This window comes from Aquila chrysaetos, chromosome 6, assembly GCF_900496995.4.
Source record: "Aquila chrysaetos chrysaetos chromosome 6, bAquChr1.4, whole genome shotgun sequence".
NCBI lineage: Eukaryota > Metazoa > Chordata > Aves > Accipitriformes > Accipitridae > Aquila > Aquila chrysaetos.
Genome location: NC_044009.1, coordinates 30,499,590 through 30,518,521, shown reverse-complemented (window position 1 = coordinate 30,518,521; position 18,932 = coordinate 30,499,590). Strand labels below are relative to the sequence as shown.

The 18,932-nt window shown below is 40.6% G+C and overlaps 1 protein-coding gene across 3 annotated transcripts in view; it reads left to right on the top strand.

Annotated features, from left to right (window-relative positions):
* Positions 1-18,932, top strand: part of ITGA6 (integrin subunit alpha 6) — a 46,661-nt gene that overhangs the window by 7,166 nt on the left and 20,563 nt on the right. For all 3 annotated transcript variants that reach the window (XM_030017224.2, XM_030017225.2, XM_041124324.1), the window contains exons 2-5: positions 13,894-14,021; positions 14,448-14,527; positions 16,399-16,654; positions 18,204-18,335. In XM_030017224.2, coding sequence (XP_029873084.1) covers positions 13,894-14,021; positions 14,448-14,527; positions 16,399-16,654; positions 18,204-18,335 — 596 coding nt within the window. The remainder of the gene's footprint in view (positions 1-13,893; positions 14,022-14,447; positions 14,528-16,398; positions 16,655-18,203; positions 18,336-18,932) is intronic.

Genomic DNA, 18,932 nt, shown 5'->3' with positions numbered 1-18,932 from the left:
ATTCTCTTGCTTTTCAAACTAAGCTGATGTAGACACACGCAGATGGGCAAATAGACGTGTCTGTGTGCATGTCTGACATAAAGCCTTCAATGAAACTGTCCATGAAGTACTCTGTTGTGAAAAGGAGCTGTAGTCCTTAACAGTGTTTGCTCTAAATATTAGAGGGGGGAAAAGTCATCCTATACCCTCTTAGTCTGATGTATAGTTCAGTTTGAGAAACGTAGTTGTAAGTTGGGTGAGCTAAAATGTGTTTGAAGAGCATAAACACTTACTATCTAAAACCTGAGGTGGGAGTGAGCTGGAGGAGCATTTTTTTCTGCAGTTCCCTTCATGCAATGAGAGGTGGGGTGCTGGGGTGCTGACTGGGGTGTGTGTGCTGTGTGCATGCTCTGCAGGCTGGAGCTGAGCAAAGAATCAAGGCTCGCTGTGGTGCTGGCATCCTGAAAGCTTCAGCTGGCAGACAGCTACTTGAAGCTCCTTGCTTCATTACAGACTGACTGGCACACGAAAATTTATGGTGCTGTTCAGACATAAAATGTGACCCCATCAGCTACAGAAGGGTGGAAAGCGAGGGAGACAGAGAGAATATTGACCAAGTTGCCGGGGTGTAGGGTGAACCATTCAAGTATCTGAAGTACGTGGCATGCACAACACAAGGCCTGCTTTCTGTGTGCTGCTCTGTTCCAAAGCAGCAGGATTTGGAACAGATGCGCCAGGAGTTCTTCTGCAACAGGGACATTAAAGGGAGCACCGGATCGTCACATTATCTATGAGCTGGAATCTTAAAATTTAGCATTTGTATTTGAGGACATAGTTTTCCTTTGGTTTCTGTTTTCATTTTCCAAATTCTCTGAGGTCTTGAGAGCAGTAAAGAGCTTTCAAACAGATGTGGGCAGAGACATGAGATGTACTGGTAGTATTGGGCATAGAGGTGCAGCTGTGTCAGAATTATTATCAGAAGATATGCTACAGTTTATGTATCAATTTCGCTCTTGTGCTGGCTACCCTGATGGTGAAATATACTTAAAGAATGGCTGGCATATACTTAAAGAATAAACCATCAGGCAGCCCTACCATCAGGTATGGATCTGTCTACATCCGGATATGGAGTTTCATGTACTGCATTTTCTACTGTTAAAGATACCATTCACCTGTGTAGAGAGTCCTAATTAATCCCTTTTTTTGTTATGATCTTGTAGAAAAATGTGTTGTACTGTGGCAGGAAATAATAAATAGTCTGTGTTGTATCTTCTTCAGAAGTACTGGCTAACCCCATCAGTCTGCACCGGGACCATTTGACAGATCCGATCTGTAACTGTACAAGACAAATGTAGATCTTTGTAGTATAACTGTCAAATTAACTGCTTTTATTCAAACAATTTTTATTTAAGTTTCTGAGAACTGCCTTTTAATAAGTATTCTGCAGGTTTGTAGGCTCTTTCATCCAAAAATCTCAACATAATTTATAGTCATATTATTTCTTTAACTGTAAAATAGGAATGAAGAGGAGCACAAAATCACTTTTACGGTGCTTGCTAAGATAAGTGCAATTTTCTGTGTATTATATGTTATTAATGCTGCTTATGTTAATTTGTAAATAACGAAGAAAGAAGGACAGGTAGGTTGGCTTCTCATAAATGTTTTTTCTTAAAGTATAACAAGCAGAGAAGAATGGTTTACTGATCTAATTTGTTGCTGTCTGGATTCTCCACAAAATAAACCAGAACACTTCCCAAATTAGTATATTGGGTTGCCTAGCATGTTGCAGCAGTAAATTGTTCACCAGTCAGCGTGGGCCATTCTTTTCTCCTCTGTTAAACTCTACCGAAAACCCTTTCTGTGTGTGCCAGGGTAACTGTCAGATTTGTAAGGAATGCAACCTGGTAAGTTTTCATAGGAGATCCCTCATTAATTTCAGAACTGCTGTTTAAAATAAGCTGTTGTTTAAATGTTTCAGAACCAGCTTGGGGCTGGATGAGTCATTCTAGCCATAACTGTAAAAATGCGACATTTTGGGGAATATTCTGTAGAAAGGACAAGACTGAGATTAGGTTATCGGGCAAATGGCTGTTTAAAAACAAGTAAGCAAAAATCCATATTATTGAATGAGCAGATGGTGGTCTGTACTGTGAAACATTGGCTGGAAAATTAACACCTCATAGTGGTATTTGGCAAGGGTAAGTACAGTAAGAGGCACAGAAATATTTGAAGAAAGAAGTATACAGAATGGTCTGGAAAACATTGGATAATTAATTCATTAGCATTGGATATTGTTGATTGAGATATATATAAGCGCGTTGCTGCTTTGTAAGTAATGGCAGAAGAATATAGCCTAGAAAAGCGAATGTGAATATGGAAAAAAAGTCTCACTTCGCTTTTTAAGGGAATTATTAAGTATATTAAAAATAAATTAACCCCACCATACATTAATAAAGGTCCTTTTGCAACTTTAGCATAAAATGTATTGTATTCTTGGTAAAAAGCACTTCCCTTGGGTTTAAGGTATCACAACTATCACATTTTCTAAGACTATTTTGAGATTTCCATAACTGTTGCTTTAGAAAAGAGAATTGCAGTTATGTTGGTTTAGTTTAAAGAGCAGGCCAGATGTATTCTGCTGTGGAGTGCCTGAGATTAGATTTTTGTATCAAAATGATAGCAGAAGGCAAAAAGTACTGGTTCTTGCATTGTGATTTTCAGAGTATTTGCTAGTATGGACTGACTGGTTTTGGCTCTGTTGGAGTGTTGGCTGTTTTTCTTGTTTCCTCTTACAGAATTGCATCTAAAAATATGTCATTTCCTAATATTGATTTCCTTTAAGCAGTTGTACTAATGTGTGTGAGGATGTTTTGACTGTGTTTGGAAGGGAGAAGGTCTGCAGGATAAAGAACAAAAGCAAGGGGTTTCGTGGGATGCTCCCTGTCTAGATGCCACCTGCAGCATAAAAATGTACCTGAGTCCCTCCAAGGTAACACGTATGGATCTTGCACTGGATTTCACTGTCAGCTAGCGAGCTTCTAGGTTACTTTTCAGCTGTATTCTCTGGTTTGTTTTCTACTTTCAAGGAGTTTGGAGATCTTTTAAGAAACCAGGAACAGCAAATAGGCATGATCAGCATTGTTGTTGAGTTTGCTGATAGATAGTGTCCATAGGAATGGCAGACTTTCTTACAGAGGCTGAGTGTTGTTTCCTTTTTAGTGAAGATGGCAGACAGTTTTTCAAATAGAGCTAATAGTGCTTAGCTTCTGCCTGTTTCAGCTGGCATTGTTACCCTCCTCAAAAGCAGGTCTATAAAATACATCTTTTAAGAACAAAGCAAAACAAGATTGCAGATATGTTGGGAACATCTCACCCCTGTAATGCCTGAGGTTGTTTGCTCAGCAGCACATGCGCAGGTCAAAGGTCTGAGGGAAATTCATGTTTATCCTGGAAGTGCTCAGAAGTGGCAACCAGCTGTTGCTGATAGCAAGCACATTATTGTCGTGTGTAGTTGAATTTTCGGCGTCCTTCTCTTCTCATAGCTCTTTTCACATTATTCTTGTGTGGGGTTTATAAAGATTGGTTAGTCTTGCACTTTGTCATTGGTGCTGCTGAAGCTGCATAGTGGTTAAGTCTGCTGGCTCTGAAACCGTAGCAATGTCTAGGAGTGTGTGTGAAAAGAGATCATAGCTCATCTTCAATTATCCATGTTTGTTTAGCGTGAAACAAACCTTAAGTGAAAATCACATTATTTCCTTGGCTGAAGATGCTAAAATAAATGTGGTATATTTTTTTCTTATATAGCCAACTCCTGTAGCTGCTACTACAAAGACGGTGTAATTATGCAAGTCCCTGTAAACTTTTCATCCACTCAACTTATTTTTCTGCTAGAGAAATGTTTGATAATTATGTAGTGTGGCCCCAGAATATTGCTGAAGAGGTAGATTTCTTCTCTCTTCCCAGCCAAACTATATTACTCGATATAGTGGAAGAATACTTCTGTTATTATTAGATCCAGTCCTGGTAATAGCTGCAGTACTGTTTGCACAACTTTCAGCCTAAAGGAACACAGGGTGTTAAAAATACTTGAAAACAATTAATGAATTTCAGGTTCTGCTCAAGTGAGAATGTGGGGAGTGGCAAAAGATGGAAAAAAAGTATGTGTGAGGGGGAGGCATGTAAAAATTAAACATGTATGCATGTGGAGGGGGAGCAGTATATAGCGAAAGAGAATGCAGTGGGTTTCTTGGCATAGTCTCAAATGCAAGTTATTTTGCAAACAGAAAAATCTTGTTCTTAGGTTTTGTAAGCTGGTTGAAATTCTAAGAGTTTGTACATTTGTACTCACAGTAAAATATAATTGCTTCTTCTTCCACAAAGGCGTATATGGAGAAGCTTCTTGTGAATATAAGATCTATTTCTGTTGATCCACTTGATCAGTGTTTCAGTATCTGCATGGAACATACAAAAAGGCTCCTTAACTGTTGCAGCTGCATGGGCATTTGTATGACTTGGTTCTTCTATGAAAATACTTCATTGGAGTGATGTTCTTCCAAGTGATTTGAATGCCTGTGTTTTCAGTTAATTTGAAGGATTGGGGGTCTATGTGTCAGTACACGTACCCAGTGACACATCTGCTTTTGTCATTAAGTTCATGGCTTGAAGAAAAGCCTTACTCAAACTGTGGATCCTGTTACGGGCGTTTAACCCAGACCTACGATGGTTTTAAGACTGGAAGAATAATTTGAACTGTGCTTCAGCGTGCAAGTGACTTTTTGGCTGTCGAAGTGTGTGTTTGCTGTGTGGCTGTGTACTCATTCTCCGAAACATTTATCAGGGATTATGTATCAGGAAGGTACATGCCTTTTCTACACATGCAGAGTTCTTTAGCCTGCTCCTGCAGGGTACCTCTCTGACTTCTCTGTGGTGCCATGGGCTTTTATTGGCAGCTGGGAGGGCACAGCTTAGCGCAGAGTGCCAGGGTTGGTCTGGTGTGGGTGAGCTTCCCACTGGGGCTCTGGTTGGTACGTTATGGCTGAATGTGATGAAATTCCTTCGTTCAGAAATGAATCTGCCAAAGTTGCATATTACCATTTGTGTGGATGTGTATCTAGTACAGGAGGTTTCTACCTGTCTCGTTTTCCCCCCTACAATTCAGAGGGAGAAGGTGGTAAGTCTGGAAAAGAAGGAGCAGGAGTCGTCTCATAAATTGGATGTGTGGGTAGAGGAACAATGGCTTGGGTTAGCTGGGGAGCAGTCGCTCTTCAAGTACTGCAGGGCTTTGGAATTAGTTGCTGTAGCATGTTATATTGCCCATTGATTCTACTGTGAAATGTCCAGCCCTCTTACTGTACTTTTATGCCTTTTAATGGTTTAATTATGGTCATAAATGAAACTGATGTACTTCATTCAGTGAAGGAAGTAGAGGAATGACATTTCAACCCAAATATTTGTTTTGCACTGTATTAAAATTCCTGCAGTTTTTTTTAAAATGGCTTTTGGCATGTTGATGAACAATATATGCCTGTTGTAACCTCTCTAACAAGCTGTGCCTTCAAATACTGACTGGGAGCACTGCACTTTCAGATTGCTTTTTTTTGGGGGGGAGCCTAAGCAGCTGTTTCCATATTTTGATTACTTCCACGTTTGTTTCTAAAACATGTACCTAGTAGATGTTGTGACACTCCTTTCATTTTTCATGAACTTCAAATGGAGCATGTGTAGTGGGGGGATACAAAGACAAGCCCTGCAAATGTGCAGAAGTTTAAATTTGAATTCAGAGGTTTTCTACGGCATGCATGGCCAACGGCCCAGGTGCAGGAGACAGTAATTCCTGATTTCTGTCATGAACTTGCTTACTTGAGCCTGTACATGTCCACAAAACACTGATGCAGCTGCTTCTTTACAGCCTGTTCTGCCGCAGGAACTGGGGCAGCGCTGGGCGAGGCGGTGGGCCAGGGCCCTGGTGTGTGTGGGCTGTTGGCGTGGGAGTGGGACTGCGGTGTGGGGGCGGCAGGGACGGACAGTTCACTCTTGCTGTGCTTGCAGGTAGCTGGGGACTGCTCCGTCACCTCTGCTTTATTGCAGCCGCCCTTGCTCGCTTGTTGTCCAGCTGCTGTCAGGACCTGTGCCTTAGCGCACCGTCGCTGCCTGCAGTGGAGAGTCGCTGGGTTGTGCCCAGCTGACTGCGGTGAGACTCCCGTGGTTTCAGCGAGCCTAATGCAGGCAAGGTGGCTGTGGGCAGGGGCTGGGCTGGAAGTGCTAGGGCCTCGGCTCCCAAGTTTGTTTCTCGAAATGGCACACTTGTCACTTCTTGAGTTAAACGCCATGTTATTATAAGAGGATTTCATGCAGTAACAGGCACTGCTGTGTTAGAAAATCTGAGTGAAAATGCCTTTAACATTATTTCTTCCATAAGTTTATCATAGATTAATTATAAAACTGTCTAATACATGTTTTACAGTATCGCTTCGTGCTCAGGTCTGTTCCTGGCACGGGTGTTGTTCTTTCTTTTAAATCTGAAGGAATGTATAGCCTGTAAGGGAGAAATGAAAACTGTAAGTATTAGACAGGTTTCACTTGCTATTTGACAATAAGAAAAATGTGAGGTATCTCCTGGTTAAAGCCAGAGAGAGTGGTGTCTGAAATGGAAAACTGTATTTTGAAACATGACTTTGGAGCAGACTGTACAATTTCTTGTAAGAAAAATGCTTTCTACCAATGAAAATAAGAACTGCAAAACCTATTTCAAATCCATACAGGCTGGTCTGTGGACTGTGAGGGGAAAGAGTTTATTTTTCCATGTGACTTTCAGAAAGTCAATAATAAGTGGCCTTTCCAGAACAACAGGTATCTTTGTAGTTCCAGTTTTGCTTTGTAGTAGCTTGCCCTAGTCCTTTTGCTGCTTTTGTCTTCTTTTCCCAGCCTCTGTCATAATCCGCTTCCTAAAAAAGGCTGAACGAATAAAATGAAAATTGCAATCCTTCAAGTGCCAAGCCTCCAGGCAACAGAGATTAATGGTGTACTTGGCCACGGCTTTGCACTGGTAGTTGGAAAATGTAACTGTGGAGTAGCAGATTAGGAAAATCACCAGTCACTTAAAATAGCTGTTAATAACAGGCTGGCAATGATGGGTATCTCTGTAAACAGCATCACAAGCAAGTTCACTGCTGACGTAGTTACTGGCTGTATTTTGCCGGGAGAGGGGTTTTTTTGGAGAAGCCCAGTCCCGTGGTTCAGCTCCAGTTGCCGTTAGCAGCCTGAGTGTATTGCTAATTAGTCCATGATGCTCCAGTCCTGTGACTTGTTTCTGTTGTGAGAAGCCAAATCCAGGCACAAAGCAGAGGTGGTGCCACCAGTGTTCAAACACAGCCTCTGTCCCATTGACCAACTTTAGTTATGTTGAAATATTGTGGGGGTTAAGATGTTCCCGTCCTCCCCTTTCATCAAGTTTAAAAACTGTTGAGACCAAACCAGTGCAGGGGATGGAAAATACAGCTCCAACGGAGAGCTCTAGATGTCCACATTGAGATCAGGAGTCTCTGCCTGCAGGTTTTAAACATTTGATAGGCAACTAGGGACTGTGATTGGTGATTTGGTAGTAAAATTTAATCTAAATATGAGTTAGTGATAGTTAACTTTTTCATTTTGTTCAATCCAGTGAAACTCTGCAAGCAAGCCCTGGGAGCGTGAGAGGAAAAGGATGCAGGAGTCTTATCTGTTTAGTCCGGGATGGAAGAAGTTTCATAGCTTTAGCTTCATCACTTTCCAAATTTGCCCCCCCCTGTGTGTTTGGAGTCTTTCTGAAAACACAATGAAGTCAAAGTCTGCAGTGGCAGCATTGTTGTCTGAGAACAGCAACCTCAAATTGGACATTTGTGCTCAATGAAGGTTGCAAAATTGGAAATTACTTACACCACTGACTTTTATTCTGCCTATATGTGAAAATGGCTAATGGTTTGTTACCCAGGAAACACTTTCAGTGATTTCTACTCCAGTCTGTTAAAGCTCGGAGCTGGCGCTATTGATGTGTTGCTGTTACTTTTAAAGAAAGGATGGCAAAGACATGGTGTGTTGTTTGGGGTAGAAAGTACCACGGAAAAGGAAAGAATTTAAGGAATGAAGAAAGCTTTGGGAGATAGCAGAGTATCTGAGCTGTTTAAATCAAAGTGTAATCTACTCAATGGAAGTCTCTACTTTGATGAACAGGATTTGCTTTCAAAAAATGTTGAAGATGCTCCTCTCCCTCTTTTGACTTGATTTCTTTTGAGTAAGTGTTTATTCCAAAGCAGAACTCTAATGAACTGCTGATAATTTTTCTTCTCTGAAGTATGTTGTGAAAATCATATGCTGTCCTTAGTTCCAAGCTATAAGTGAGGAAAAGAATTCCACTGTAGAGTGAGGGAATACTTGCAGGAGCCTGGAGGTTTTCTGGATTTCTTTTGATACGGTTTTCTCATCTTAACTGCAACTTTCCTTTTGAAAGTGACCAGGGTAGTTTCATGAGCAGTATTGGAGGGAGTTCAGATAGCTGTGAGCAGAAACTGCTCCCAATTCTCACTGTTGTTTTCATTAGCTGAGAAGGAGCCACAGCCACCTACTAAACTTCTCAAGAATTACGGACAAAAGCAGGGAGGGTTTTAAAATCTGCACTCTACTGCTTAATATTCTGTAATATCTGTTAAAATGGAAAGCTCTTTCTGGTGTATTTTGCTTTTGCTTTTAATAACTCTTTTGGGCTACTTTTGATTAAATTAAGTTACAGCCTTTCTTCTTAATGTTCATCTGTTCTTGCTGAGCACTGATCAACAGCAGTTGACAAACTGAGGCCTGGTGCCTGCCTGACTGTGGGCAGTGAGTTCCCACCTCCTTTGGCTTCTTGGAAACGTGTGCATTTATAAAGCATGTTTTCTACATACCATTATCCAAAGGTCTGGTCCAAATCTAGATCAAGTCAGTAAGATGTCTTGATGCCTTTTCTGAGGCTTGAGTAGTGCTCAGCATAACTGATGAAATGGAGTTTTTCTTGCCTCAGCTGTTTGGTGCAGGTGTAATGTAATATTGCAGCGAGATAGGGTGGGTGTAGCTGTGCCCTAGGGTTATGCGGAGGGACGTGATGCTGCGCTGGTCCCTCTCTTGAGGGGGGGGGTCCTGCCTGTCCCTGTTGCATGTTGTGGCTGCACCTCGCACGTGCAGGTACAGCTGGGGGCACTGGTGTCTGTGCAATGCAGGCACCATCCTCCTGAGCCAAAATTGCGCCTCAGCAAGGTCAATTAGTTAAACTGGCATTACATGCCAATCCCAGAGCTCTAATCCTATAGGATTACCTCAAGTTTGGCGTTGAATCCAGGGTTGCAAGGGAGCAAATCTATCCCTGGAAGCCAGCAGGTGCTCATAATTGCCAGTGGGACTTTAGTCATTATCACGTGTCTCCAAGGAGTAATTAAGAGAAAGCAACAATTAGTCTAATTCTAACCAATAGAACAACAGGACTGACATATTTGGTTTGAAATCAGAATTTTAGTTTGAAATTGGAACGCACATGTTTTAATTACAGGGTATAACTGGAGCTAAAGAGCATTGTAGTTTCGTGCCAGGGTATGAGAGAATTCTGATTTTTTTCCAACATTGTCACTTGATAGGCACTTCTCTTAATCTATAGAAATGTAACATAATGAACTATGAATAGAAGTTAATTTAACACCTGTGTGGTCTGATTGGCTCAGGGAAAACCTAATCAGTTTATAGTATATACTTAAGCAAGATGAATGGGGAAAGTCAGGATTCAAGTAGTACGAAGCATCTGATTCTGTAATTTACATGAGGAATAGTAGTGGGTTTTTTTGTCAGACTTTTAGCTCATATGGTAAACATGAGATACTAAGTCATCATAAATCATAAAAAGCTAAGGATCCAACAGGAACTGATGTTCATATATGCTCATGTTCAGTATACTGTATGGCTGAGCTTTTGTTCTCTGCATAGTAATAAGGCAAACCTGCCTTGGGATAGAAAATCAGTAAAATGTCCGCATGTTGGAGTCTCTGGGATTTTCATCTCTGACTATGCCGTCTTCACAATGGGGCGTTATTTTGGCATCTAAATATGGATTCTGGAGCCTGACGTTGGGCATTCAGACCTGAATTAAAAGTAGGGACTGATGCCCTTGTACACCTTCAGGGAGAAGTCCCGATGAATAAAATGAATCATACTGTGATCATGGGTGGAGAGAAATGAAGAACTTTTGTCAGTCTTCGTTTGCAGAGGAAGTTCTTTGGTTTTAATCTCCGTGTTTCATCTGCCAATGTAAGGATATAGTGGTAGCTAGGAGAGCACCTCCTCACCCCTCCTTACCTCTTTCCTTTTGCAGAAAGGGATTTTGCTGGCCACTGAGAAAGCTAAAATGGAACATGCATAGCTGCAGAAAAACCTAACCCATTTTTGGCATAATGAGTTCAAACTTGATGAAGATTCTTCTATTAAAACACAGCTGAGTAAGTAGCCATACAGTAATGACTGGAATGTGTTCCTCAGTCTGGAAGGACTCTGTTGAGCACGTAGCACAGCTCAGAGTACAAGCTGATTCATTTGGACTGCTGCAGTCATGCTGAAATTCACACTGGTGCATGGTCCATCTCATGCTTCCTTAGTTTCGTTCACACTTTTAAATGAAGTAATTTGGCTTCTATGATAGAATACTGATTTTTCAAACATACCTCTTGAACAGTAGGCAGGGTGAACAGCACCTCTGTTGATCACAAGTCACAATGTGCTTGACAAAGGATTTTTATGTTTTGCTTGATTTATGCAGCTGAAGGTTAGATGCACACGACTTTCTCACTTAATGTTCCTAATAATGTTGATAATCCTCATAATGTTTATAATCCTCATCATCTTTAGTAACCTGTCTTGCAGAACTTGGAAGCGTAGGTTTAGTCTTCTCTGTTGTGGTCTTTGGGGTAGATAAGTAGTGAAGAAGTACAAAGGAGTTATGCCACTTATTAATAGGTCTTTGGCTGCTACTTGAAAATAAATTTCAGGATTTACCACAGTATCTACCTGAACTGATCTAATCCTTTGCAAGTGCCTGCTCATAGTCTGTGCTACTTTTGAACTGTGTGTGAATAAGGACTTGCAGTGATCTACCTAAGAGGATTCAAGATTTTTGTGTTTGATGAGCCTTGAAGGCTAGTGACAGGATTCCTGACAAAAGTTCTTTGAAGTCTGGAGGGTTTTAAATAAGTCTGTTTTGAAATACTTTGTTTACAGTGGAAAATAATTTATGCAAAATTAGGGGAAAATAACTTATGCAAGACTTGGACGGGGGTATGGGTGCTGAGAAGAATCGAAGGTTGCCTGTTTCCTTTGAGATCATGTTGGATTGACACTTTTTTTTTTTTTTTTTTTTTTTAAAGAAGGCTGAACAATTGCATTTTTCATCTGTTGATCTCAACAGGTGTTTCTTTGAGATGCCATTGAATGTTTGGGGCATCTTATGACGGGTGGCACATCTTTCCTCTTTGTCTTCTGTTGGCTGTACGGGTTATTCCCTGATGCCTCAGTAGGTCTTCCCTCTGGCTGAATTGTCATCAAGATCATGGTCACGTCATGGTATGTTGTAAAAGGTATCATTTAGCTAGGGAGAGGATATAGTCTAGCTATCCCATAGAAAAGAACAGGGTTGTAATTTTCTTGATCTAGCACCACTGCTGTCAGTAATATGCAGGTGGGCGAATTAAACCAAATTAAGTATTTAAATTCCAGAAACTCTTAGTTGTGTTCACAATGTTGAAACAAAAGGTTTCTGATCAAATTTCTGTAAGTGAAATTCATCATTTTTACCCCCCAAGCTTTGACTGAAAAAGTAGAAATAATAAAAATTTCTGTAAGTTAGGAAATCAGCGCCTCTACTGTCCTATATTTATGGTTGTTAACGTTAAAAGAGAAAGTCTCATCTGTCTTTCCTTGGGGAATAACAGAACTGAGGAGAAAATGTATCTACTCCCACCTTAGGAATAGCTCAGAAACAGATGCTTTGCAAAAGAACTACTCTTAAGAGATTGCAGTTAAATGCACTGTTGCCAAAATTAGAAAATGAAGTTATTAATGTCCTTTCTAAAAGCGTGGTTGTTTAGATTACAAACTCTTGTGATGACTGCTACGTTTCTGAAGAAGTCTGAAAAAGGTGCCACACGTAAGTGGGGGGGAAAGAAGGAAACACTTTAAACCAAAACCCACCCACGCTGTGTGTCCTGATTTTATATGCGTATCAGTCAAAAGCAAATATTCTACCTGAAGGTTTCACCATTCAGGGGGTTACCTTCATGAGGGCAAATTATGGGTTGTGGGAGAATTTATTTCTGGAAAAGTGGTGAAAACATGGCTGTTTCACAGATGTAATTTTCTGGTTTAAAAAAGTGTGTTTTCTCATAATACATCAATTTCATTTTGTGTCTCATTACTTTAGTGACACTGAATAAATGTTTTCTCAGTAACAAAAATTATGTATTGACCTTAACTGATCCAGTCTTAACTGTTTGATATGAATAAAAATGAGTCTTGTTTTTAGTAAGAAAAGCATTCTGAGGGACAGCAGTGTGCTTTGTCCCATTGCGGCTATAAAGCATGCAGAAAAGCTTTTCTCTCAAGCGAAACTCTATAGCTGAAGCCTTAACGAGGGTCTGAGTTCCTCTTTGAGACTTGTGGATCCACCAGTAGTCCCAGTTTTGCCCTCCTTGACACTGTAATGTCAGGGATCTCTTCTCAGATGTGTTGTACCAGGGTCAGGAAACACATGGAGTCTGGTTCAGCATCCATCCATCCATTGTACCTGCTGTGTTGCCCCTATGCACATGCTGTTCTCTCATCCTTGTTTTTTCAGCTGAGCTTGACGTTTCTTGTTTCTTCCACAAATATTGCATACTGGTTGTTCCTAGTTTCAGTTAGCCGCTTAAGAGGCAGCTGTGCTTTGCGTGTGTGTGTGACACTTCAAAGAAACAGTGTAAGAATTTTTTTTGGCTGAAACCCCTTATTTTGCAAGTAAATATGTCTACTGGTGATTTTGTGATAATACTCATGGGGGACAGTTGATAAAGGAAAAAAAATTGCTTTATTCAGTTTTTAAAATAAGAACCTTCACATTTGGTTACCAGAACAGTGTCCAAGGAGGGCTTGTTAGAGTGGCCTTTTTATAGGAGAAATAAGTCCTTTGTGGCAATGGCCTGGTCTTGATGAGAGATTCATTGGGGAGGAACATTTTCCGCTTCAAAACGGGAGTATTGGGCCAAAGGAGTGGAGAGGAGGAGTGCATTGCACAGAGCCTGGAATAATTCAGTGAACACTTGCTTGGGCCAGGAGGGATCTTGCTTTGCTTCATGGGTCAGAGATACTAAGGTGCCCGTAAATTCAGCCCGAACAGTGGCGTAGGACTAGAGTAAAACTACACGACAGCCTGAAAGCACCTTTATTCACTGTTTTGGGGATTTGTGGTCATTTTAGTAACAATACTTTACCCACCCTTACCAACAATTAAAAAATTGCCAACAAAAAGAAGGCAAAAAAATGCCCCACTTGACTCCCTGATAGAAGGGTGGTTTTTGCAGAACTGCTAGACACCTACTTTTATTTTTATCAACCACTCTCAGTGAAATTTGCAACAATAATAGCAGTAATAACAATACGCTTACTGGTTTGCAGGTCCAATAATTGCAGGACTATTACTGCTCTACAGCGCACCACCCCCACGCCCCCTTTTTTTTTTAGGAACAGTGCTGTGATGTAGCTTTTCATCCATCTTCAAATGTTTGCATGTCAAACCTCTAGCAGTATGGTGAAAACACTTCCTGATTCAGTTGCCTTCCTCTTTTCTAATATTCCCTCTACAGATCCCTTGAAATTATTTCTCTTTACCTGCAGATTGCTGGTTGGAGCTCCTCGGGAAAAGGCCTTTCCATCCCAACAAGCCAACAGAACAGGAGGATTGTACAGCTGTGACATCGCATCTCCAAATACACACTGCACACGTGTTGTATTTGATGAGGAGAGTAAGTTCTTCAGCGGTTTTATTTTGGATTGAAACAGTTGTCTGATTTCTTATTTGATGTGGTCCTTTACAGAGGCAGTGTATCAGACAGTTGCTCCTATGGATTTATATGTAACTTATTTTGCATCAGAATAAGTTGTAGCTTAATTGCAAAGATAGCATAAGATGCTTAAATCTTGGTAGATTTGGATATTCTTATTTTTTCATAAATTGATGTGACATGAAGTAATATGCTGGAAGTGTTTAATAAAATGGATGTTGTCAGTGATAAAATGTACAGACACTGCCACCTGCAGACTGTCTCATGTACTGTACGGAGTGCCTGCGCTGGCAGGGACTTTAAGAAAAAAAAAAAAAAAAAAAAGAAAGAAAGAAAGAAAAAGTAGTTAACTGTTAATATTTGAAGCTGTATTATGATACTCTGCAGCGGACCCGAAGATGGAGAGTAAAGAAGACCAATGGATGGGTGTAACTGTCCAAAGTCAGGGGCCAGGAGGAAACGTGGTGGTAAGTCTAAAGGACTAACTTACAAAAACATTTTGGGTCTATGGTAAATATTCTGAATTGTCTGTGTTTCTGTGCAGCTTTCTGAAAGGTACCTTTCCTGTGTTTACTCCTGTGATTTCTTGTAAGGATGGACTTAAATGTCTTCCTAGCAAAGTAAGACACTTGAGATTGTAAAAGCTTTGAATTATTTTTCTAACTGTGAGTTAGCCTTTCTTTATAACCTTTGTAACAATCTAGGATGGACTGTTCATTTTCAGGGTGTCCACTTTTTTTTTTTTTTTTGATATACACATTGTTTCTTTTAAATACCATTGGCTACAGACACAGGGAAAAATAGTGTGATAAGGTTGTAAAAGTAGCAGCCTATCATCAGCCTGTTTTCCAAGATGATCAGCCTCGCTTTAACTTTCATCTGGGACTTTGGCTGAGTTGCTCCTATGAATTAATGTGGCCATTGCACTGCAGTAAGACTACTAGCTATCCTTTATTTTATCAATATAGAGTTATTCTTCATTTTATACAATACAGAGATATTCTTTATACAATACAGAGAGAAAAAGCTTTCAGGAGTTACCAGAGAATGTTACTTTTTTAGCTCTTTCTCAGTTAAATAAACCTCTCGTGGTGCTGCAGGATACCAGCTACATTATAAAATGGGTGTGCATTGAAGCTTCCCCATCTAATTATACTCTTGCAGGTTAATGCCACTGCTTCCAAAACTGGAGGCAGGTGACTTCAGGGTGTGAATCTGGAGTTATTGATGGATATAGAGGCAGTAATAACTTGCTTCAGTCTGCCTCAGAACGCAAAGGGGGGAAGAGCAGACGGAAAGAGTCCTGCTCACTGAATACTTATCATCAACTAGTGCTGTCTCATCTTCTCTGAGAAGGAACTTTTCTTTGTAAGTGATAAGTGGGAAATGCACTTACTAGATGAGGTGTTGGCAGCCTGAAGGTCGCTGTGCAGCAGGGCAGTACTGCAGTGCTCTAAGTGTGGAGCAGCTGGGTGTTTGCTTAATATTTAAGCCTTGATAGGTAGCATAGAAAAGGTATGTCAGCTGAGAAACCTGGCTTGCTTGTGCTCTTCACACACCTACTACATCTGGTTCTGCATAAAACACTGCTGGGGAAGGGGTTTGATTGTTCCACCTCTTTTTACAATGGTTTGGTGGTTACACCACTTAACCCAGTGGCTGTTTATCCTTTGTGTTAAATATTTGATCAGAATTCTATTCCCAGGTGAATGGTCTAAAAGGTTAAGGAACAGGTTGTGCTCAATGCTGCTGCTCTGTCCCAGTGACAGTTACCCTGTAAGTCGAACATCCAACATAGGAAGTAGGAAGAATTTCCCTCCCCTCCCCTTCACTGGAAAAGCTTTCAGCCTCTGCTTTGTGGCACTTTTCTGGAAGGGATGAGTTCTGAGTAGTCTCAGGTAGGTGGTAGTTGAACCAGCTTCTCATGTCCTGCACAAGCGTGTACGTCATTTAATTCTGACAGCTGTGGGGAAACACAGCCACTTCTTTATGAGAGAGAGGGTGGTTCTCTCCTCACTTCTTGGAAGAGAGGGATTAGGTATCAGGGAAGGCTTTAGGGCTGAAAACTCTAAATCCCACAGAGAAGAGGGATTTAACCATGTGACCTTCCTTGACCGTGAAGCTAGTTGTTCCAACTTGTATCCATAGATGCCCAACTCTTCCCATATATTGCCCGTAGGGAACAGTGGACTCTCTGCATTGCAGCATGGATGTGTCTACAAGGTGACTGACTTACAGCATTGCTAGCATGAAGTATTGCTAAAGGAGACCAGCCTCCTTTGGTCACTTGCAAACAAACATACAGAAAGCATCACTCATTATCTCTTCTATCTTGCAGACATGTGCACATCGCTATGAGAAAAGGCAGTATGTAAACACAGTGCAGGAAACCCGGGATATCATTGGAAGGTGCTATGTGCTGAGCCAGGATCTCACTATTAAGGATGATATGGATAATGGAGTGTGGAGTTTCTGTGATGGTCGTTTAAGAGGCCATGAGAAGTTTGGTTCCTGTCAGCAAGGTGTTGCTGCTACTTTTACTAGAGACTATCACTATATTGTGTTTGGTGCCCCAGGCACTTACAATTGGAAAGGTATGACCTGGCTTCCTTCCTACCCACCCTTCCCGTTTCCTCTGAGATTGCTCACAGGGGTTGAGTCCTAAGTTTTAATTTTTTTGTTTGTTTGTTTGTTTTCTTGTTTTGGGGTTTTTTTTGGGGGGGGGGCAGGTAATAGGGATCTAATGATTTTACCCTGTTTTCACAAAATGTTATGCTCCTGTATCAAAAATATTTACTGAAGCTTCTTTAAATATCTTTGAGGGAGTACTTATGAATGGATAATGGAACTTTGCATATATGTACAGCAAATTTTTCCCTTATTAGTCTTAACCTTATGGTGGGATTGAGTGCTTGCTTTGAGACTTCCATACTGGAACATATTACTAAATCATTTTAAAGTTATTTGATGAACCTTTTCTCCTGGATTTGAGCAACTGTTAGATAGCTGCACTGAGATATGTTTATCCTGCAGTATTCTCCACTTTGTGAAGTCTGTGGAAGGTAATACTTCCCAAATTAAATACTGGAGCATTGCAGGAAGATAACTGAACAGACCAATACTAGATGTATTCATACCTAAATCCATGGACATCCGTGTAAAATTCCATGGATAATCTGTCTGACTAAGAGCCAAGTACTCTGTATCATCTAGGAGATATTCCAAAACTTAAGGGAAAAAACCCGTAGATTTTCTCTGTTAGTTTAAACTGAGAAGTATCTAAGTGGCCAGCTCTGTCTTTTTTTTTTTTTTTTTTTTTTTTTAAAGTGATTTTTCCCATCACACTTCATTACACGAACAGCTGTAAATACTTCCCTCTTTAGAACATCTGATCCCTCAACCATTACATTTTTTCCCTTGTACACCTGTGCCTGCTATATGAACCATGCAAAATCTTTTGAGTTAAGCTCTGGCATAAGGTGTACTTCAGTGAAAACTTAATCTTCCACGTATCTGTCAACAAAATCTGACCAAGCTGAAACAGCATATTTAGTTCAGACACTGTTATACTTTGATTGCAGAGAAGTGCTATGACAGTGTATCGGTCATAAGAGTACTCTTTGTATCATGGAAAAACATGTTTGTGCTTGCCAAAACGTTAAATATGCCTGTTGATAAAAGGGAAGCACACATTTTATCAAACAATAGCTCTTTTCCCCTTAAATAATGTTTTCTAAATATATCACCGGTGTTTGTCACAGCTGAACAGTAAAATTTTTTTTGTATTCCTGTGTACTTACCTCCCTTTTAAGAGAGGCTTTATGAGGTTAAGAGCGGTGGGATGAGGGCAGTTCCTGACCAAGTAGGTCCCATGTTTTTGTTGAGAATTTTCTTAGTATCCCATGTTTTCCAGGTCATTGCATGGCCTCTCTGTAGAGCAGCGTGAGATTCTGGCACGTGGATAGAACTTAGAAATTCAATGCCTTTTGAAAACACTTTCACCCAGTGTCCTGTTCTGTGTTTGTCCCATTTAAACAGCAGTCACTATCTCATTTTTTGTAATTAATGTTAGTTGAGAACCATTTATGTTATTTTTCTCCCTTACCATTCATTTGCTTTTATTTTATCATTTCATTTCTTCAGGGGTGGTTCGTGCAGAGCAAAAGAATCAGACATTTTATGATCTGGGTATCTTTGATGATGGGCCTTACGAAGTTGGTGATGAGAGCCGCCAAGATAAGAATCTAGTTCCTGTTCCAGCTAACAGTTACTTAGGTAGGATTAAGCACCTATGGTAAATCTCTTTAGGCTTCTTAAACATTGTGATCCCAGCCTGGTGCAATGATACAAAATGGGAGCAGAAAATCCTTCATTTGTGGACCCTGTAACATGTTAACTGTTATGGGTAATTCACATCTCCCTCCATGTCTGTGGGCCAGTTTTAAGTGTGAGATGATACTCTGTGGAGGTACCTAGAAGAGCTGCTGATTTAATGAGAGATTTAAGAGCTGTGATGAGGACCTACAGATTCTCGGGGAGTGATTATAATCGCTCTAATGGTCAAGTACAGTGTATGCATCTGTAGCCCTTAGTCACAAGCTCTCTGCCCTGTGGTATCAGAAGGTTTATCAAAATTTGAGTTTCTGGATGTAACCGTTTCTCTCTCCTGGTAGGTGAATGCAATTTTTTATATACTTCAAGTTTTTAAAACTCCAGTGGCCTTTTTACAGGCCTTTAAAATACCGGAATATGAGTAGTGATTGCATTTTAAGTGTGTGTCTGTGTGTGTGTGTGCATGTTGCAGGAGGTGAGTCTCTTGTGCTTTGTGCATGCGTGAAAGCAGAATACGTCCTTAGGCCACTGGATGTTACT